The sequence below is a fragment of the Callorhinchus milii genome, unplaced genomic scaffold (assembly GCF_018977255.1).
Source record: "Callorhinchus milii isolate IMCB2004 unplaced genomic scaffold, IMCB_Cmil_1.0 Scaffold14, whole genome shotgun sequence".
NCBI classification, from domain to species: domain Eukaryota; kingdom Metazoa; phylum Chordata; class Chondrichthyes; order Chimaeriformes; family Callorhinchidae; genus Callorhinchus; species Callorhinchus milii.
In genome coordinates this window covers 16,960,153-16,983,613 of record NW_024704755.1, presented here as the reverse complement: position 1 = coordinate 16,983,613, position 23,461 = coordinate 16,960,153, and the positions used below count along the sequence as shown (strand labels likewise).

Here is a 23,461-nt window from a genome sequence, read left to right as displayed (position 1 = left end):
TTGGTCACTCATTCCATGGCTGTTGATGTAGAACATTGCTATGCACAATTGGTTGTTATGTTTCACTCACAAAATACACAGTCATTCCACTTTATAGTATATCCTCTGAAGCACTTTGAGATGTCTCGACAATGTGAAAGCCGTTATATCAAATGCAAGGTTTATTATTATTATATTCTGACTCAAAGAGTGCTATCAACTGAGCCAAGCTGATACCTGGAACCTGTACTGAACTGTACAGATCAGGAAGGTCTCTGATTCAATCCCTGGTTTGTGTTGAATGATAGAAGCATAGAATTATACAGCAAGAAGGAGGCCATTCGGCCCATTGTGTCCGTGCTGGCTCTTTGAAAGAGCTGTCCAAATTAGTCCCCCGCTCTCTCCCCATATCCCTGTAAATTTGTCCTCCCCAAATGTCTATCTACTTCTCTCTTGAAAGTTGTTATTGAATTGGCTTCCACCACACTTTGCATTCCTGATCCCAACAACTCGCTACGTGAAAAACAATCTCCTCACCTTCCCTCTGTTTCTGTTAACAACTATTTTAAATCGGTGTCCTCGGGTTACAAACCCGTCAGTGGAAACAGTTTCTCCTTGTTCACCCAATCGAAACCCCTCATAATTTTGAACACCTCCATTAAATCTCCCCTTAACCTTCTCTGCTCCAAGGAGAATAATCGTATTTTCTCTCGCCTCTCCTGATAACTGAAGTCCTCCTGGTAAATCTCCTTTGCACCCTCTCCAAGGCCTTCCTAAAGTGTGGTGCTCAGAGCTGACAACAGTACTCTAGCAGAGGCCTAACCAGTGTTTTATAAAGGTTCTGCACATTTTAACAGTCTGTCTATGTCCTCCTGCAGTCTGATTCTATCCTCCTCGCTGTTTACTACTTAGTAGTGGAGTCCTGTAGCTCAGTGGTTAGAGCACTCGCTTTGCAAGCGAGAGACCTGAGTTCAATTCCAGGCAGAGGGCGAAACCTTGGGCAAGTTTCCTTACTCCACACAGAGCCTAATAATAATCCCTCCAAAACCCAAAACAATAATAAATTGGTCATTTTCAATCTACGACTGTTTGTGGGACATTGCTGTGCGCAATTGGCTGCCGCGTTCGCCCACAAATATACAGTCAATTCACTTTACAGTGTGTTCTGTGAAGCGCTTTGGGACGTCCTCCCGACGTGAAAAGCGCTGTATCAAATGCAAGGATTATTATTATTATTATAGTATCATCTGCAAACTTGGAAACTGTACTCTCTAATACCCAAGTGCAGGTCATTTATATAGATGCAAACAGCAGTGGTCCCAATACTGACTGCACTATCTTCATCTACTCTCCGTTACTTCATCAAAAAACTCTTATCAGGTTTGTTAGCATGATTTGCCTTTAACAAATCTGGCTGTACCTTCTGCTTTTGTGAAGACAGATGATAATAATAATAATAATCCTTGCATTTGATATAGTGGTTTTCGCGTCTTCTAGACATCTCAAAGCGCTTCACAGAATATGCTGTAAAGTAAATTGACCGTATATTTATTACCCCTGGAAAAGCGATCCGCCAATCGACTAACAACTAACTAAGATGTCAGACAAGGACAGATTCAGACTTGACTGTAATGTTGTCTTCCTCTTGTTCAGAATGGGATTGTGGCTAAGGAAAAGAATGAACGCGGAGGTTGAGATTATCTCTGGGAATTTTTTTTCTCAATGTAGATTGGAAAACATTGTGTGGAAAAACATTACATATTGTCCTCCCAATGGCAATCACTTATCAATTACAAAACATTACTTGGTTTTGGATTAATAACCAAGTGCGACTGTGACTGCTTCTTGGGGGAGGGCTATTTATAAATAATCCTTGCATTTGATATAGCGCCTTATGATGTCTTTGAGATGTCCCAAAGCACTTCACAAAATATACTGTAAAGTGAATTTGTGGGCGAAACATGGCAGCCAGTTGCATACAGCAGTGTCCCCACAAAGAGTTGTGGATTGAGTGACCATATTATTATTTTTGAATGGATTATTATCCCCAGAAAAGCAATTCGCCAATCGACTAACAACCTGATTCTGACTTACTGGTAGATAAACAGAGGCGTGTGGAGTAAGGAAACTCGCCCAACGTTTCGCCCTGCCGGGAATTGAACACAGGACTCTCACTCGCAAGGCGAGTGCTCTAACCACTGAGCTACAGGACTCCACAATTTATATTGGAATACATTAGAATATACAGCACAGAAACAGGCCATTCGGCCCAACTGGTCTGTGCCGGTCTTTATGCTCCACGTGAGCCTCCTCCTGCCCTTCCTCAACTAAGCCTTCAACTCTATTCCTTTCTCCCTCATGTACCTCTCCAGCTTTCCCTTAAATACATCTATGCTATTTGCCTCAACAACTCCTTGTGGTAGCATGTTCCACATTCCCACCACTCTCTGTGTAAAGAAACTTCTTCTAACTTCCCTATTTGATCTATTTGTGACTTTTTGATATTGATGGCCCTGGTTTTGGACACCCCCACAACTGGTAACATCTTCCCTATGTCGACCCTATCAAAACCTTGATCCCATTTATATGGGTCTGGGTATTTATACATTCAGACATTTCAGATAGCCATACCAGTGAGATCTATTTATGGAATTTCTCTGTGTTTACTTTATGAAATAGATTTCTGATCAGCACTATGCCTCGCAGATTGGAAATGAAGCATAATGAATTTGGGAGATAGAAGTTATTTGTAACCAGATGCCTTCATTTAAGAGGCCAACACAGTCAATGAGTTTCCATGGAAATTAGGTTTCTTGCCATGGTGTTGTCAGTGTGACCATGTGGAAAATATCCTTATTTAATAAGATCTTGCTGTGATTAATTGCAGGAGTAAAGTGGCCTATTTCTGGCATATCCTGAGGCTAAAGTGCTTTGAAATTCCTGTGCACTAAGGTGTCTGAATGCTCCCTGTTCATTGCTATCAATGGCAAGCTACGTGGTTTAGCTGGTTAGATTCCAGCAGTACACAAACACACACTCTGGGGTCTCCAAGCCTTGGCTCTTGCCAACCTGCGCCTAATACTTTCCGGAATTAGATAAGCAGGATGCATCCCTCCAGGGAGAGAATGCTCATTCCATGCCAATAATCTATCTCTGGAATATCCATATTCAGGCAGGATGCATGGAATTCTCAGTTTGATTTGGATACTCTTAAGCATAATGATGGGTTTCCACGTGTTTCAGACACCTGGCTGACTCCCCTCCCCCCCCCCCACACACACCCAAAATAATACATAGGCTTTGTGACGCGAATTGGGCTATTATTACCCCCGGAAAAGCGATCCACCAATCGACTAACAACCGGGTTCCTAGGTAAACAGAGGTGTGTGTGGAGTAAGGAACTTGCCTAACATTTCGTCCAGCAATCAAAACCGGGTCCTCTCGCTCAGTGCATAAGATTGGCCTCAATATTCCTGTCAGTAACACTAAAGCTCCACCTCCACATTCTCTGAATTCTCCCGCATTCCAACCAAATAACTTCATGGAATTATCCAAGGCCAAGCTTTAAACACTGCTGATCCTGGCTATAGAATGTTCTCTCTGGCTCTGGCATCACCTGCTCTATCTTTTGTATGAAGATGTTGAAAGTTCAGTTAGCCATTAGCCACTGAACAAGGTTGGCTCTGAGTATCCTATCGGAAAATTTAGAATTTGTTTCTTAACATGCAAGCAATACTCTGGGCATTTATATGCTTTTATAATAATAATAACTTGTACCCGTTGCAACTACGCTTGCACCCAAAGGATTCAATATAGTATGTAGATTTCAGTGAGACCACTCACAAACCATTTAACATGCCATAAACACTTAAGCAACGTTGTCATGAGTTTGTTTGGGTCATAGCTCATGAACGATAGAAGTTCTTTCAAAGCTACGCTAACCGAAGGGGTTTACTGTGTGATCCGGCAGGTCCTCGATGCAGCCGTCCTATTCTTTGTTCTTCAGTTTCATTTAATCAGCCTTCTTTTGTCTGGCATTTTTGCAGTATAAACCCGGTTTGCGGTCACCTCAGTAATCCACCCTCCTCACAATTGCGGGCACATTTTCACTTTTTCATTGTCAGTGTTAAAAGATAGGCTGTCTGTCTGCTTTAGGGAACCGGGCACTTCACTATTCAGGACAATGGTCATTGTGTGCGGCCCCTACAGCGCCCTTCTCCACTTCAATACCCCCCCACCCACCGCCACTAACCTGTACACAGTGTATTAGGCCTTGGGCTTCTCGTGCTGTTTCCTCGATGCTGCTACTGTGGACAGAGTGGGCTCCGGTCGCGTATGCGCACCGCAGGGAGTGTTGGGATCGTGGAAGTGGAATTGACTTTCCCTGGCGCCCGCAGCCTAACCTGAACTCCCGAGGCCAATTCTTGGTAAGTGTTGTAAACATGCCACCACGGAGGGAGTTGTTCTGACTTGAGAGAGTGGATTTAATCAAAACAGTGAGGGCAAGAGTCGTAGACAGTTAGCTGTGATCTATGGCATTGCCAGAAAACAAGTTGGTGCATTCTCAAAAGGTAGGCCGAATACATGGCAGCTTTACTTAATGAAATTGCAAAGTACTGTTGTTGAATGTTGATCACCCTGGACCATTACTAATGCCCTTAACATTACATCAGTGACCTGAATTACCCAGCCTGTTTTAGTAATCAGGTCACCTCACTAAGTCGGTCACTTTTGCCCAATCACTTGAGTAGCCGGATTAGTGAGATTCTGCTGTATTTGTACTTGAAAGGCTTGATGTTCACTTAGGCATCTAGATCTTGTTCCCACCGCTTGGCTTCATTTGAGCGTGCGCAGCTTGCGTGCATATGTATGTGCTCTGTGATGCACCATGCCACAGAGTCACTGGGAGTCGGTGCAGCCACCAGATATAACTGCAGCACAAAACGCAAAACTGCCATGCATGTATGAGCTTGTTTAGGTCATAACTCATCAATGATAGGAGATCCTCGAAACACAATATGCCTAAGACACTCCAAAATGCAATGTCTTTCCTATGAGTTAGCAATCATGTCTCTACTTCAATTGGTGATTGAGATTGTGGCTGACACACAGACAAACTTTGTCGTTTTATTAGTATAGATAATAATGTTTGCATTTGATACAGTCTTCGAGACGTCTCAAAGCTCTTCACAGAATAGACTGTAAGGTATAGTGACTATCTATTTTGTGGGTGAAACGCGAAAGTCAATTGTGCACAGCAGGGTCCCACAAACAGTCATGGAGTGATTTGGGTTAATATCAAAGGACTCGCTTTTCACTTAATCCGTTGCATAAAATAACTAATGTCTAGTTATGTCTTACAAGACGAACATTTCAGTGAATTCAAATCACCTCATAAAATACAAAAGAATATTTTTTGATAGGAACCCAGACTAATTGTTATTTTCTTGCCTGCCTGAGCTCAGAGGCATGGAGGCCAATTGAACCAGCTGTAGTGTGTCCCAGTTGAGATCAGCTGACTCAGCACAAACCAGAAATTAAATCAGAAGGCATATTCTGGTTTGTGTGGCTCAGTGCCTTTATCCACAAGGCCATCACCAGAACTGTGTGGAGTACACTGTGTAGTTTGGTTCAAAGAACAATGCACATATGGTTGAGTGGTTTACATTTATGCTTAATGAATGAGTGCAAATTGAGTCAAAATGGCCAGTGGCTACTATAACTGTCATTATTAATGACAAATTGATAATGCTATTTGAAGGATGAATGAGGAGTAGACAAGCTCGTTACTGTAGGGCTATTGAATTCATCAGAATATATTAGAGTTTGTTGCTGTAATGGGAAGACAACAGGGTGGGTATTCCACACTGAGCCTTCTTCATCCGCACACTTTTCACATAGGATAGCATCTCAGATCGCTGCACGGTGACAGGGTTTGACGCCTATTAAGGGAGAGAGTGTGTGACCGTACTCGAAGAGGTAGTTTTTAAGGTGTGATTTAAAGATGGATAATATTGAAAATAACAATTAGTCTGGGCGGCTCATCACAGAAGGGGCACCACATGATGTGGCACTGAATCACAGCCACATCACCATGTGCTCCGCTGGTCTGCACTCCACAACTGATTTTATTTTCTCTACAGAAAACAAGCTATTTTGGCTCGTTTGTAATGCATTCATATTTAGTTGTGATTTTTCCATTGCTGGCCTTGAATGCAAGCAGGCATATGATTTACCAAATTAATGTGAGGGCACATTCATTTCCCACATTAGATAATTGGTGAAGAAAATAAATTTTTATCCTTTTTTTTGCTGATGTGAGTAATTGAGTCAGAAGGTCACAATAGCTCTTTTATCCCAGACAGATACTCACTCGAGTTTATAATGCGAAAGACTCATTATAATCAGTAACTATGATGGTCTTCTGATGGGTAGCCTAGATTTAAAGAAAATAAACACATTGGGAAGTTTAACCTCTGTATTTGTGAGTACTAAAGTAACCACGTAAACACTACAAGGTTTTCAGATGGGAAAGAGTTGCACCCTTCATAAAACTTCAGTTCTCATGGAATAAAGGCAGAGAATGATGGCAGTATTTAGCAGTTTCGCAGTGGGACTCTTTCGGACTTTCAATGTGAGCCTTGGAGCAAACAGCGTGGACAAGGTTCTTGGTGCCAGCGAGTGGCAATCCCCTGGCGCAACAGAGGACATGGGTGAAATGTAGAATGTGTCTCTCTGCGCAGAGTAGCTGCAGGAAAATTTACATCTTGTTGCCCTGGCAGAGGACCATGGGACAGATGGTGTCCACCCATTGATGCAAGAAGGGCCACGGGGAGGCAACCATTGAGCATCTGCAATGTGCCAGCATGCTACCTGAGATTGTGGGGTTCACACCGCAACTTGGAGGAAGTTTGGGACATGATGGAAGAGGCAGGAGAACTACTTGCAATGTAACGTACACTCAGGAGCTAACCCGAGAATTCTAAATTTAAAGGATAATCTTACAGGCCCAGGGCTAGGAAGGTACTAACAAATGAAAAGAAATAAAGGAATGGCAGCCAACACTACAGTATAACCTCAAGCAATGCGTGGACCTAATGGCCTCTCCTGTGCTTAGAAGCCTTTTACTTAAAACAAATCTGATATTTTTTCTATAAATTTGTCTTATTAGATTATTATTATCCATGACAAGGTTTCTGCATAGCCTGAAAATGTGACTGTATCCAGATTTTCTATGAACATTCATAATGTGGTGCACCTCTCAAGTTCCCCCGCAGGTTTTTTTCCAGATAGAAATATATATGAAGTGTATATATATTTGCTAGGTCAGGGTATCAAGGGATATGGGGCGAGGGTGGGAAATTGGAGTTGAGCTACAGATCGGCCATGATCTTATAGAATGAGGGACTGAATGGCCTACTCCTGTTTCTATGTGGTGGTGGGGGGGTTAAGTCCTAAGGTGGCTAATCTTTCCTTATGGCTGTTCCCTAAGTTCTGAACTTAATCAATTCACCATCTTCCTAACAGCTGAATAGCTTTTTTTGTGATGGGCAGATCACATTTAGTGTTCCTCTGCTGGTAAGGATTTCTGCTTCTCCCCTTTTGCCATTCAAACCCACAGTTGTTCAAAGCTGTGTTGTAGATACCCAGAACCATTGGATGTCCCAAACAAAACCTGACAGGACACCTGCCAGATCTGCTGAACGTTACCTCTATCATACAGTTGCCCTAACAACTTGAAATCTGTGACTGTCTTGTTGGAGCCCAGATGCTCTGCTGCTTGCACTTGAAGTAATCCAAAACCTAGTGTATGAATATGGCCTAAAGCTATTAATCTACATTCAACTCGTAAAAACACAGATGATGTTTTATGCAGAGTGCTTAGAGGCTAGTGAAGTCCTGATAAGTCAAGGCTTATTACTGTGACTAGTTGTTGTGTATTAAAACTGTTCGGTTCATTTAGCCCATATTTTCTGACCTCGAGAGAATGCCAAATCTTGTTATAAGTGACTGGAATTTATCTATTTGACTTCAACCTCAGTGTCATGTTTCTGCAAATGTCCTCATGTTGGTCTATTTAACACTCTCTGAAGAAATGTGGCCATTCATTTGCTTTCAGCAGTACCCACGTGCTGCTAGGATTATTCAGTTCCAATTGTTGACATGACTGTACTCACACAGACAATGACCAGCAGTTAACGTTCCAGTTAGTCACTTAAAAATTGACGGTGGGAGCCGAACCCAATGCTGTTCTCGTCTGAATTCTGTTTTTTGGTAATTATCAGGAGCATGAACTCTAGCTGAATTTTCTCTCCCTGACTTGGCTCACTGTTGCTGCTCAGACTAGGATAGAGACTGGGAACTTTCAGATCTGTAGAGCTCAGTAGTACAGTGAATTGCCCATTGAAGAAGCCTCTACACTTATTACAAGAGCTTTGGAATGAAAAAGACCCTTCGGCCATTTGATCTCATCCTTCTAAGCCTATTTATAAACTGCACCATACAGTAGGTGGTTCTCACAACCAAATCATTCAAATGAGAATGTGTCTGTATTTCAATCAATAGGCCAGCTTCAACTCTGATGGATTTTCATGAACAATGTTAGTCAAACACATTAAATATTTTTTTCAAATGTTTAAGTTTCTTCTCAGTACATCAGTGAAAGTTTGACATCAGTGAGCATTAGTTGAGCCCTGGGGAAATCCACTCAAGCACAGAATGATAAGTAAAGAGACAGCCTAAAATATAAAGGCTTGTGGGTTAGAAGTGTGATTGCCTGTCCTGTAGAGTGAATCAACTTTTATTTTATTTTCATCTTGCTGCTCAGCTTGTTTTTTGGTAGTACGCCAGCTGGGTCATCTGCTTAGGGAAACATCAGCCCAACATCTTCAACTCATATTTTTGAGCCATTTGGTTAGTTGTTTTGAAATAACTTGTGATTTTAATATTAAATGGAAATGAAAATGGTTCAAATAACTTATTTTGCAGCTAGATACCATGTACGGTTCAGAGGTAGAGCAACAACAGCAACAAATTACATTTGTATAGCTCCTTTCATATCAGGAGGATGTCCCAAGGTGCTGGACAGTCAGGGATCTGGTCCCAAGCTGGAGGTTGCGAATCCGGAGGGGTGGAGAGTAGGAGGAAGACCAAAGATCGAAGAGAAAGGTCTTGAGATGGACCTTGAAGGAAGCAAGGGAGAAAGCAAGGCAAAGGAGATGGAGTTCCAAAGGTTGGGGGCAGAGAGGTTAGACCTGACTGCTGATGTTGAGGCAGGGCAGGATGGGTGGACCAGAGCCTGTGAACGGAGGGAGCAGACAGGTTGATATTGGAGTTTGTAAGTCACAGAGGTAGGAAGAAGCAAGGCCATTGAGGGCTTTGAAAGCGAAGATGAGGATTTTGAACTCTATCCTCTTAAGGGATGGGGAACAGTAGAGCCAGGGTGATAGGGTCACAAAATCTGGTGTAAGAGGTTCTCCCAGTGCCATTGACTAATGTTACTCCAGATAAAATTGGTCAGTCACTTGATGACTGTTTGCTGTGCACAAATTAGCTTTGAAGATTGGTTGGTCATAAATATAATCATGTAATGAACTAGCGAGTTTTACCATCAGTAATGTTTAATAAGAAGTCAAATTTAACTTATGCACTTGATGGAATGAACATGAGGTCGTTTTTTTTAAATGAAAATAAGTTTCCCCTTTTTGTAAGTCGTTTCACCTTTTTGTAAGTCATTTCCCCTTCTACTCCAGACTCTCTGCCTCTGGACCTGTGTCTGTTTGCAAGATGTGGCCCAGGAATTATAGAACACAAGATTACAGACCAAAAGGAGGGAATTTGACCTATTGTGCCTGTGCTGTTGCCAGCTCACCCAAAAAGATCTATCCCCAGATTTCTCGTGGGCAAGTGGCTGGCCTCCACGTGATGCATTCCCACTGCAATGGCACAGAACCTGGTCCTACCTCTGTTTTGTTGCTGAATTTATTATAATAATAATAATCTTTGCAATTGATGTAGCTCCTTATCATACCTTCAAAACGTCTCAAAGCGCTTCACAGAATATACTGTAATGTGTAGTGACTGTGTGCTTTGTGGGCGAAACTCGGCAGCCAATTACCCACCTTTGACAATGCAGTGAGTAACTTGGTGTTCTGTAGAAATTGTACTTTCTGATTCCGTGGGTATCAGTATGTCTCAATTAATGGTGCTCCCACTGGTGGGTCAGAAATCCAGTTCAAGATCAGTCTAGGCTAACACTCCGGAGCATTATTGGAGGAGTGTTGCATTGTCAAAGGTGCCATCTTTCAGATAACATAATTAGCCGTGTATGTCTGTCTGTTAAAGGTCACCTGGCAAAATTTTAAAAGGGATTTCCTTCTGATATCCTGGTCAACAAATCGCCAACACATTTAAAGATTGAAAATAATTGGCTTTACTTTGATTCCTGTGGAGTCCTGCAGCTCACTGGTTAGAGCGCTCGCCTTGCAAGCGAGAGACCTGGGTTCAATTCCAGGCAGGGTGATACCTTGGATAAGCTTCCTTACTCCACACAGAGCCTAATAATAATCTCTCCAAAACAAAACAAAAATAAATTGGTCATTTTCAATCCACGACTGTTTGTGGGGACGCTGCTATGCGCAATTGACTGCCGGGTTTCGCCCACAAATATACAGTCAATTCACTTTACAGTCTATTCTGTGAAGCGTTTTGAGACGTCGAGAAGACGTGAAAAGCGCTATATCAAATGCAAGGATTATTATTATTGGGTGACTCTCCAATGCAGTATTGCATTGTTGGAGGTGGCGTTCTTCGGATAAGATGTTAAACTGACGTCTCGTCTGCCTGTTCAGGAGGACGTTAAAGAGCCCACTGCGTTATTTGAAAAGAGAAGGGAGTTTCTCTCTCCCAGTGTTCCGGCAAACAAGCTCTAAATCAAATTGGTCAATCACTCCATGGCTGCTTGTGGGATTTTGCTGTATGAAAAACTTGACTGGCACATTTTGTTAAAAAGTACACAGTCACTACACCTCACAGTAAAATCTTGTGAAGCGCTTTGAGATCTCATCGTTATGATAAGGCATGATATCGAATGTAAGTAATGTTATTCTTTCCATTCAATTTGCGTTAATAACCATGCAAGCCAAAGTCCTAACAAGTAGGGTGCTCCGAGTTGGAGAAACAACAGGAAGCTTGCCAGACAATGCTCACAATTGCTAACTAATCGGTTTTCGCTGGTTAAACTCTAGTAATAGAACCACAACGCACACTTTGAGGTTCCCAAGCCTTGGCACTCGCAAATCTGTGCCTAATTACTTTCCGGAATTGGATAAGCAATTGTTGGTTGTTGGTCGATTGTCGGATTACTTTGTGGGGGTAATATTCCCTCCAAAAAGAAATAATAATTTGGTCACTAAGTTTGTGGGACGCTGCTGTGCACAATCTGCCATAAAATACAGAGTCACTCCACTTTACAATATATTCTGTGAAGCGCTTTGAGATGTCTCAAAGATGTGATAAGGCGCTGTATCAAATGCAAGAATTATATTATTATTATAGGTCACAGTTTAGCTGCTTTGTTCAGTTTCCCTTATGAAGGGGCAACAATATATTATTATTCAATCACCACCTCAGTTTGCAAAGAGAACTGAAAACAGTCTTGGTTTCACAGTGGCAGAGAGGAAATACAGTTGAGGACCAGCTGTAATCACTGCTCTTAACAAAAAAANCTGCTAGTAATGGAAGTTGCGCAAGCCGTGACCTCTTCCTTGGTGGCCTGTGATTGCTCTCTCAGGTTTATTGATTGCTTTATTCGTTGGTAAACAGGGTTTGATGTGAGCACTTGCCCTGATAATACATCATGCTGGAAGCTGTTAAGCTTTTACAGGACAACATTCAGCATTCAGCCATGGTGAATGACCCAACTTTTCCAACACAACACGTCATGGTTGATATAAATAATGGAACGCAAACTTAATAAAAGCAAAAGGTGCTGGAAACGCACAGCATCTGAAAGAGAAACCCATTGATGTCATCTTCACCAGAACGCTTCTGTTTCAGAATTTTAGCGTTCACTTTTGTCTTTTCTTTCCAGCGTTGTCTTCATTAGCGCGGATACTGCCTGATACAACGATAGCTCAGTTTTCATCACTTCGAGCCTGTATTCCAAAAGATATATTTGGGTGAAGCCATTTTGATCTGATTGTAAAAGAATACCTACCCTACCGTCTTCTGTTACAACATCAAGCTGTTTCTTTAACGAATCCAGGGTTCTTGCCTCCTTCAAGGCCCATCTCCACACCCTCTTCTTCGACTGCACCTTCAGTCCACCCTCCTACCCTCACCCACTTTGCCCTCCACCCTTCCTGATCCCTTGCATCAGTTCGGGTGTACATCCTTGACTGTCCAGGGCCTTCGGATGTCCTCCTGATTGAAAGGTGCTTAAACGTGCATTTAAATAAGCGCCTTTCACACAGGATAGCGTCTTGGAGCGCTGTAGGATTTTGAAGTCAAGCAAGGCAGAAGGGGGAGGGGCAGGTGAACCTAGCTGTGATAGAAGAGGTAGGTTTTAAGGTGAGATTTATAGATTGTTGAAGAAGGGCGAGTCAGAGGGATTGAAGCTTGCATGCTGTTGTTAAATAGCAATCTGTGGCATCACATAATGAACACATCCTGGGTGTCCCAATGAGCTGTTTGCGAATCGTAGTTTGCTGACGGTTGTGAAATATAACTTTCTTGCTTGTTGCTGCCAAATACAGCTGATGGAAAATTGAACAGGAAAAGTCTGTTCTTACTGCATGTTGACGACACCTGGGTGCATTGTTATTTTTGACTAAGATGGGTTGAATGGGTAACATGAAAAAGAAGTAAAATGTGTTCACAGGCTGAAATGTCAATATGGTGTAAGATAGGGAAAAGCTCTGTGTGGAAGTTATTATTAATAATAATAATTAACCTTGCCTTTGATATGGAGACGTCTCAAAGCGCTTCACAGGATTTACTGTAAAGTGGATTGACTGTATTTTGTGGGTGAAACGAGGCAGCCAGTTTGCGCACAGCAATGGCCCACAAACAGCCACCCCATCATATCTGTACCAGCTCTTTGAAAGAGCTGTCCAAATTAATCCCATCCCCCGCTCTGTCCACATAGCCCTGCAAACTTGTCATCCCCAAATATCTACGATCTACTTCTCTCTTGAAAGTTGTTATCGAATCGGCTTCCACCATCCTTTCAGGCAATGCATTCCAGATCCCAACAACTCATTATTCATTGAGTGACTAATTTTATTTGGGGGATTTTTGGCCAGGAAACCGGGAGAGAGAAACTCCTTTCTCTTTTCCAGTAGTGCCATGGGGTCTTTAACATCTACCTGAACAGGCAGACTTTGGTTTAACATCTTAAGTGAAGGACGGCCTTCCGACAATGCCACACAACCCCAGCACTACATTGGAGTGTCATCTTAGATTATGTGATTCCAAGTGCTGACGTGGAGCTTGAACCCACAACCTTCTGAATTGGAGGCGAGAGCACTACCTCTGAGCCAGGCTGCAAACTGCACGTTGGCTTTAGGGAGTGGCTGGTTTACTCCTATGGAGTGTCGCCCCGACTTCAGTCAGTCCCTTCAGGAGAGGATAAAAGGAAGCTATTATAGGAGGGTGTGTGCTCTGATGTCCTCTGAGTGTTGAAAGTTCTTTGTGCAGAAGCACTGCCTGGTATGGGAGAGACTGACACAGAACAATAAGACCCCCCCCCCCCCCCCAGGTCTGATGTGTGCACTCGTCTCAGCTGCTGCCAAAACTAGATGTCCTTGTAATCCTGTGTAATGTTATTGTGTATCAAATGGTGTCCACCCATTGAGCAGGAAGGGGGAAGGATCAGGTTTGAGGTTTGATGGAACCATTTTTCAGACATTATAAGGCCTATACTTTAATAATGACCCCACAGGGAGATTTAAATAAAGAATCGGGGAGTAAACCATGCAGACGTTTCCTGATCAAACCCAATTTGGTTTCAATGTTGAAAAACGCTTGGCACAGCCATACAGATAATATTCCAGTGTAGGGAAGGACAGACCAACCTGTGGCCTCGACCCCTTTGTATCTTGAGCATTGAGTACAGTGAGTTTAAACTCGTGCAGCCTTGCATTGTGGAGCGAAGGGAGGGGGCTTTCTGGCCAGGCTGGGGAGCACAAAGCGGACAACTGCCCCTTTTCTAGAGTTTTCAGAAATCTAATTTGGATTTTACGAGTCAATGATATTATAAAAAATAAACCCCAATGATGATCTGCACAGGATGTAATCAGCACGCTTCATAAACATAGTGTTTATTACATGAAACGGGGAAATGTTGTAATAAATTATAATAAATAATAATAATCCTTGCATTTGATATAGGGCTTTTCACGTCTTCTTGACGTCTCAAAGCGCTTCACAGAATATACTGTAAAATGAATTGACTGTATATTTGTGGGCGAACGCGGCAGCCAATTGCGCACAGCAATGTCCCACAAACAGTCACGGATTGAAAATGACCAATTTATTATTGTTTTTGGTTTTGGAGGGATTATTATTAGGCTCTGTGTGGAGTAAGGAAACTTGCCCAAGGTTTCGCGCTGACCTGCCGAGGATTGAACTCAGGTCTCTCGCTTGCAAAGCGAGTGCTCTAACCACTGAGCTAGTGGCAGGATGACAATGTTACACAGCAGGGTACAATCTGTAACAAAAACAGATAGCGCTGGGAAAACTCAGCAGGTCAGGCAGCATCTAAGCAGAAAGGAAAATGAGTCAACGTTTCGGGTCCACAACCCTTCCTCAGAATGGTCCTGAAACATTGACTCACTTTCCTTTCTCTTTTGATGCTGCCTGCCTGACCTGCTGAGTTTTCCCAGCTCTCTGTTTTTGTTTCAGATTTCCAGCATCTGCAGTATTTTGTGTTTTGTAAGGTACACTCTGTATTCTGTTCCATGGTCTTTAATTGGAATGTTAAGCGTTTATGTCTCTTGAGCATATGTTGGAGATGTAACAGGGCTTTCAGCTCCGGGTTTAATCCCCAGGCAAATATGGCTTTTACAAAGTGCTTTCACTATGATTTTTACTATTATTATTGTTATTCACTGACTCTCAATCAAGCAGTCAGATGAGGAGACAATTAGTGGAGGCCTGTGCTCTGTGAACCACGGACAAGATCTCAAAATGGCTCACAACCATTTATAGAAAAGATACAGATCTTAACTGCATTCCAGCACCAAAGCCATGTTGTTGGCCTGTCAGTATATTACTGTAAAGTAATGACGTAAACCAAAGTTGTAGAGAGAGTTTAGAAGTTTAGTTTGACTAACATTCTTTTCAATGTCCCACCATTATTGGTACAACAACAACAAGATTCCATTTATAGAGCGCCTTTCACGTCGGGAGGACGTCCCAAGGCGCTGTACAGTTGGGTCAGGACCCGGGCAGAGGGGAAATGGTCAGGGTGAGGGGAGGGAGGGAGCGAGGAGGGGGGAAATGGTCAGGGTGAGGGGAGGGAGGGAGCGAGGAGGGGGGAAATGGTCAGGGTGAGGGGAGGGAAGGGAGGGAGCGAGGAGGGGGTAGAGGGTCGAGAGGGGAGCTGAAGGTACGGTTGAAGAGAAAGGTCTTGAGACCGGTCTTGAAGGAGGAAAGGGAGGAGGCGGCGAAGGCACTGGGGGATGGAGTTCCAGAGCCTCGGGGCTGAGAGGCTGAAGGCCACCGATGGTAGGGCGGTTGGGGCGGGGGATGTGGAGCAGACCGGAGCCAGAGGAACGGAGGGTACGGGCAGGTAAGTTGGGGGATAGTAGGTCAGAGAGGTAGGAGGGAGCAAGGCCGTGAATGTTGGCTGAATTTCAACAGTAGACCTCAAATTCCACAGATATTGCACTCTCTCTCCCTCCTTTTCTCTTTCTTGCCCCCTCTCCCCCCTTCCCCCAAACCCAAGGACCTCTCCAAGTACTAAGAGTGCATTGTTTCTGCAGTGGGAGCAGCAGATTGTGTTTGTATGTGTGTGTGTGCTTGGATGCTCAATGAAATGTTCTATGTGATTAGGAATATGATTCTGACTGCTGACATTAATTTGTTACAACAGCAATGATTTAGATTTATATAGAGCCTTTCCCATTGGGAGGAAATGGCATCTGATTGTGATCTCACGCTGGGGCAGGGGAAAAGGTGGTCCAATAAATCCTGACTTGATTTTCATCCACTTCCCCTTCCAGAACTCGAAATCCGGCAGCAGAAGGGATTCATCTCTCCTGGTGTGGTCCTGCTTACTGTCGAAGACCCTAAAGCTCAAGTTGGGAGTGGAGGTGCCACACTGAACGCACTGCTGGTTGCAGCGGAACACCTCAGTGCAAGGGCAGGCTACACGGTACTGTCAAACACCTCAATTCTACTCGTTTGAATACTCTCACTTTCTTTATCTTTCACCTCAAACTATTTCTTTCTCTCCATTTCTGTACAACTCTCTATCTTTCTCTCTAACATCTGTGTGTGTATCTCTCTCCCTGAGTCTCTGTAACTTTCTCACTATCTCCTATTGCTATAGTGCAGTACTGTAGTAACAGGATAATTTAGTTAGCACTGTAGCCGTTTGTATCTTGTACTTTCTGAACGAGTCGAAGGTCACATTAGGTCTCCAACTGCTTCAACAGGAAATAGATTTTTTTTCTATTTCCAAGGCATGTCAGTAGCGGGTAGTTAGTTCACCACATTGTTCTGCATCTGTAACTCAATTAATTGGCCCCAGCAAATTCAATTCACTTCAATTCTTGCAGTTCGCTCCCTCACTTCCTCTCCTGAACACATTCATTGCTTTTTACATGGCACCAGGAAAGAAAATGAGTGTGTGTGAAGCTCTGAGCGCTTCCACCAACTTGAATAGCCCTACCACAAGAGGTACAAAAAAACAATAATAAGTTGGTCACTTCAACCTACGACTGTTTGTGGGACTCTTCTGTGCTACTGCATCTCACCCACTTTACCGATGAATGCAAGTCCCTATAACTAGATGTAACTTGACTAATGGTTTCTTCCATGTCAACAGATACTACCAATTGCTATTTAAATTAAAGTGAATTGGGAAGCTTCCGTCCTCAGTCTTTTATTCTAAACAGACCAGGATGTAGGGTCAACCTGTTTATGTATTCTCTCCTCCTTTAATTTATACAGAAAGCTCGAGAAAGCACGGTTAAGTAAACTCAACAGAATTTTACTGTAGTTTCGATGAAATCCACAACACTTGGCATTAAATCTTAAATGATACGATAAATGTCAACAAACACAACTATGAAATAACAAATACTAGTCACACTTAAACTAAACACGCTAGTAGCCACTTGTAATGAAGTTAATGCAAAGAGCATGAAGAACCAATCTCTGACTACTATTCATCAATAGTCAGGGCACGTACATTTTGTTGTCATCAGGTACAAATTGGCGACCCTGAGCACATGGGGCTAGTTCTTTTATGGGCATTGAGCCCCTCCTCGAATTAGGGTACCCAATGGTAATTGTATTGCACCTCTGAGAGCTTTAAGTGCTCTGAGACCTACCTGCATGGAGGGCGCTATGTAAGTGCAAGTTGTTGTTCCACCAATGTAATTGGTGCCTTTTTTATGGTTCAGTCAACATCATATTTTAAGTGACCCAATAGGGAAACAGTGCACCTTCCTATCCACTTATGCAAATTTACCAGTCAGTTACCCCCCAAAAAAAATTATTGCAACCAACACTAGAGTCAGACTTGATGGCACCATAAGTATCACAAACAACTTTAAATACATAAAAAATGTATTTAAAGGGCTTCTCAGACTGACTAATGCTTTTAGCCAACACATAAACTTTACAAAACATACTTTGAACAACAGAAAGGCATAGAAAACAAAGGGGTGGCCGTAACACCTTATTGCAATGTAAATATAAAAAGCAGCTAAGCATTGGTGCTCCAACAGGCAGTTCCTCCCTTCCTCGCCATTCTCACTTTGAAAATCAGATTGTACAATACAGAAAATCACCATAGTGGGGTGTCTGGCCCATTCCAAATGTTAGGAATACCAACAAATGCTTGATTTCTTTAATCGTGCATCTCATTATTTGCCCAAACTGTACCCAACTCTCTTCTTGAATGTACTGATCATCTCTGTATTCATTGTCTCCCTGGGTATTCTGTTCCACATTTGCCCATTGTGCAAAGTAATTAAATATAAATTCTTCACCATCCGGCTTCTCAGCTGCAGCCTTTACCCCATGATGGATCTCTGTTTCTGTAGATATTTCTTTCCTTCTCCAGAAGTGAATGATATACTTTGTGATCGACCTTATTAATATAATATTAATAATCCTTGGAATTGATATAGCACCTTATCACTTCTTCGAGAAATCTCAAAGCGCTTCACAGAATATCCTGTAAAGTAAATTGACTGTATAATTGGTGGGGTGAAATATAGCAACTAGTTAAGGAATAGCATGCCTTTGCGTAAATATGAAGAGTTGGGAGGATACAGGTTATTTTCCGATTGTTTAATTCCTTCACGGCGTTTGCAGTGAAAATCCATTTTCAAATCAATTTGGCTAAAATACTGGTACGAATTATAGCAAAAAACTCACAGGATGATAAAGCCAAAGGGAGGATTTCTGTAACTAATCTGCTTTTGAATATTGCATGCAGCCTGTCGCGGAGCACAGTCGGGTAGAGAGCATCTAATTAATCGCTCACTGGGCATTGAAGGGGAAAGCATGCCAATCTCTCGCTTCTCATTTATATCTTCTCAAAATAGCTCCTCAGTATTTAGGAACTGATTTGTAGGCACATGTTATGTCAAGCTTTACAACAACAACAACAACTTGGATTTACATAGAGTCCTCTACGCCGGATGGCGTCTCAGAGTGCTTAAAGGAACGTGCTTTAGGAACGTGGCATTGCCTTAGGACAGTTAATACCGTCATTATTCATTGTGTGTTTTTTTCAAACTGAATCTGGGAATTGTTACTGACACCACACAATAGACTTCACAGAGTTTTCACAATATAATTACAGTATAACCCATCCCGGAAGGTGATGGATGCTATTACATATACAAGTCCCCAGCAAAAACTGAACACATTGAATGATCACAATCTGCATGCGGTGCATTATGTGTTCCTCCTCTTACTTCTCATCTTCCTGCATCTGCACTGCTTTTGGCTTTCGCCTGAAGTATTGTTCCTTGCGTGCTGGACATCCTCTGGTACCTTGCCCATATATGTAACCTTTAATAGTGAATGTTATTAGGCTATTTTAAGGGAAGCATCAAACTTGAGCAACCACATCTGAACCCAACATCAACAACATGCACCTTATTAGTGAGGTGGTCTTTAGAGAGAAATCTGGAGTAAGAACCTTAACTGATGTCCTCCTCTGTAAACTGGCCCAATTGTAGTCTGAACCGTTGGCCTGGCTGAGGTCAACAAATGCAGCACAGGATGGGATTCGAAGGCGAACTGGATGGACCTTGGTTTTCTTTCGCCAGCAAATTCTTATGTTCTTATTACCACACTGGGCGAGTTTAAATGTAATTTTTAATCTTCCCTCTAAACTCTGAAAATTCCCAGTCCCTCCAGTCAGAGTGCAAAACATGATGGCTTGTTGGAGTGAGCATTCTCTCAATCGGCTTTATCTATTTCTAATCTGATAATGAGCCATCCTCAATTCCCCTGGAGGTATTGATGAAGAGGCCAGGTGAGTAGCCTGGACTGAGTTCTTTATAGTTTTCTTTTATTAAAAAAAAGCTCCTATTTGCTCTGAAAATGCCCCAGTTATGTCTGGAGGGAAAGTCTTTTACATTCCAAATACTCATCTCTGGAGTTATCATTCCTTTATAAAGAGAAAACAATTGATGTTTTTCCACTTAATACCAGTGATTAATGCTGAAGAGCCATAAAATTATCATTTGTTGGCATTGGATGCTAGCCTGGCACTTTAACCTTAACTGTCTAGTTTAGTCGTTAATTTTGCATGAAATTACTGGCCCCAAAATATGAATACATTGTGCTTGAAGTTTTATGATATTTATAGTGCTCAGTGCCAGAAAAATAGTTTCCATATCCTTGCATTTGGGATTCATAAATCCTCACATCAATAATTAAGAGAATTGCGTAAAAAGGGAATAAATTGTAGATTAGAAAAGAGCAATTAAGGTATTCTACGGGGACTGATTTTGTATTAGTTTATTTTAGAATTTATTCAGACTAGTGAATAATCTACCAGTACAGCGTGAGCAAGGGTTTATGGTTTTTGGTGCTAAAGGGGCTGAAAATGTATTATGTCAGGGACAATGGGGGAATGGTGAGTTTACGTAACCTTTTCAAGTGCTACGCCATTAGATTATATATCTCAGTGTGACAATGAAAACATCTAAATATGTCAACCATTAGAATTAACATATCAAAGAATTGTTGAATAAAAGGGGACATCTGATTTTATTTAATGGAGGGATTTAAAATTGAGGGCGAGGATGTTGAACTCAATAATCCAGGAGTGGGCAGCCAATGGAGCCCAGCGTGGATGGGGGTGACAGGGTCGCGGAGCCTAGTATGGGAGAGGACATGGGCTGTAGTTCGAGATGGTCTGTAGCTTGTGGAAGGGAGATTTGGGAAATCCGGTGAATAGAGAGTTTGGGTAGTCTAGCCAGGACATGATGAATGCGTGGATAAAGGTCTCGACGGCCCAAGGGGAGAGGTAGTGGCAGAGGCGGGAAATGTTGCGGAGGTGGGTAAAAGTTGAACAGTCAGAGTGGGCATGTGGGGTTTAAAGGAGAGTTTTGAGTTAACAAGACACAGGTTCTGCACCTGGCTCCGTGACCCCATCACACCCTCCCTCGCCTGTTTGCAATGGCTCCCCATCCCTCAGAGAATGGAATTCAAAATCCTCGTCCTCACCTTCAAGGCCCTCCATGGCCTTGCTCTCTCCAACCTACTAACCCCTTATTGGTAGAAAATAAAATCAGCCAAATCTGTAAGGAAATAACGCTAATTCCTCTAACCAGATATCAGACTGTTTTATTATTATTCGTTCGTTATTCCCCAATATCCCGATGGGTCAGACCAAAGGCCGGTACAATCAACAGATCTTATAACAGAATAACACCAGTATAGATATCTCGAGTTCAAGAGTTCAACACTGTGTCTTTCCAGCACACAAGCTTGATTCTTCATGCTTTCAGTCTTCTTGCTTACAGCTTTCAATCTTCCATCTGATATCCTCAGTCTTAGTGTTTCCAGCTCTCAGTCTTCCATCTCCGTACCCTTGTCTCCGCAGCCCGGGATGGCCCCATCTCCCGTATCCTTGTCTCCGTGAGCCGGGACGGCTCCATCTCTCTTATCCTTGTCTCCACGGCCTGAGACGGTTCCATCTCCCGTATCCTTGTCTCCACAACCCGGGGCGGCCCCATACACAAAGTTAACGAACTCTTATACCACTGTTCATCCAATCATGGTGCGGACATTAGATCACCCGGTCGAAATCATGCTGGGTTCACGTGAACACCTCATGGGGTGTAGTGCCTCACACACATACACATTGTCCTTACGACCCCTGTTATCTGATCTAATTGTCTAAGATAGAGGATTGATCAGTTTAGGGCTGTATCTGGTGCTCATTATTTTGTGGTGTGGGATCATTAGTACATTCCTTTTAAGTGACTGGTTATTTCTTATCAGTATCCTGGGATGGTACCGAGGCCCTCTAGTTTAAGCAACTTGCTCATTAATTGCTATTCTTGAGGGATGTCTTCTGTGGTTGGCCCTGTCAGAATCTAGCGACTTATTGCTCTCGACTGGTACCTTGGACCGTTACCTCTGTGGCTTGTTGTTATTTACTGATAAGAGGTGACCCCCTGCCCCTGTCCGTTATTCTTTCAAAAACAGAGAAAACCAGATGTGTCCTATCCCATGACTGTCAGTCCAGTTGTCCCCCACACTTAACTTAAAACATCTATTATAATTCTAGCAGTATACAAAAAGTGTATATTCTAACATATTCAACCTGTCCACTCACTCCGTTCAGCAGGCTCTGGCCTGCTCCATGTTCTCCGCCTGGCCTGCCCCACCATCTGCAGTCGGGCCTTTAGCCATCCTCTGGAACTCCAGCCCACATTCCCTTTTGCTTTGCTCCCTTCCTTGCCTCCTTCAAGGCACGTCGCAAGACCCTCCTCTTTGACTGTGCCTTCGGCCACCCTCCCAACCCAGCCCACCACCCCCGCTAGGATCCTAATGACCCTGACTGTTCAGCACCTTGGGACAACCTCCTTGTAAAGGCGCTTTACAAATGTCATTTTGTATTGTATGAGGCAGTGTGCGTCCATGAAGATTATTGCTGAGGTGAAAAGGCACTGACAGAAGCCAAGCAAGAGAATCTGTGTCTTGTCGACATTCAACTGGAAAAAGTTAGCTCTCATCCAGAACATGATGTCAGCTGGTGACCTATACCAGATTCTTCTCACCTACAATACCTGAGTTCAATTCCAGGCAGAGGGCGAAACCTTGGGCAAGTTTCCTTACTCCACACAGACCCTAATAATAATCCCTCCAAAAAACAAAAACAATAATAAATTGGTCATTTTCAATCTACGACTGTTTGTGGGACATTGCTGTGCGCAATTGGCGTGCCCACAAATATACAGTCAATTCACTTTACAGTATATTCTGTGAAGCTCTTTGGGACGTTTAGAAGACGTGAAAAGCGCTATATCAAATGCAAGGATTATTATTATTAGAATTGAATGCCATGCTGCATCTGACAGGAATTTGAATCATATTTTTCACAAGCGTGTGGAAAACTCCTTTGAAAGGATTTATTGTGGTCTTAAACCACTTGCTTTCTGATTGACATAAATGCTTGTTGTGTAGGTTAGAAAGCTTCCTGTTGTGATGGTAAACTCATTGTTTTTGCCAGGCAGAATGTACATTGATAAAGTCAAATGTGACCAAGTTTCATTTGTTTTAAATTAATCCTAATCCTGAAATGTTCCATTGAAAAGAATTAGCATACAACTGATGTTCACAGACACGAATGTTTTAACCAGATAAAGCCAAAAGCATCTGACATCTGGCTAATTGTTTGATAACAAAACATGATGTAAATCAAATTACTGAACAATAGGTTGTATAATGCATTGGTTATCTCAATAATTGATCGGAACATCTAGACAAGTTAGTACTCATTTCCCCTTCAACGTGAAGTAATAGATACAATCTTATGAACCATTAATTACTCTGGATTTGACAGCTCAAGTTGGAAGTTGTTTGGTGCTGCTTTGCTCTGAGCTAGGTTCAATGCTCAATCTTTCCTGCCCTGTGTACTACTTCAGTATTGCTCATTTGGAGGTTGAAAGGCAGTTTACAACCAAGCATGGCATGATGAAATCTAATAGGAAATGAAATGATTTGGTTGTATCACTCTGTAAGGCATCGTAACCAGACAAGTATGATTCCAAAT

The 23,461-nt window shown here is 42.6% G+C and overlaps 1 protein-coding gene across 2 annotated transcripts in view; it reads left to right on the top strand.

Annotated features, from left to right (window-relative positions):
- The window catches only part of fcsk (fucose kinase), a 99,504-nt gene that overhangs the window by 6,446 nt on the left and 69,597 nt on the right, over positions 1 to 23,461 (top strand). For both annotated transcript variants that reach the window (XR_488790.2, XM_007905831.2), the window contains exon 3: positions 16,206 to 16,357. Coding sequence is in view for 1 of the 2 variants with exons in the window: in XM_007905831.2 (XP_007904022.1) it covers positions 16,206 to 16,357 (152 nt within the window). In the remaining variant the exon portion in view is untranslated. The remainder of the gene's footprint in view (positions 1 to 16,205; positions 16,358 to 23,461) is intronic.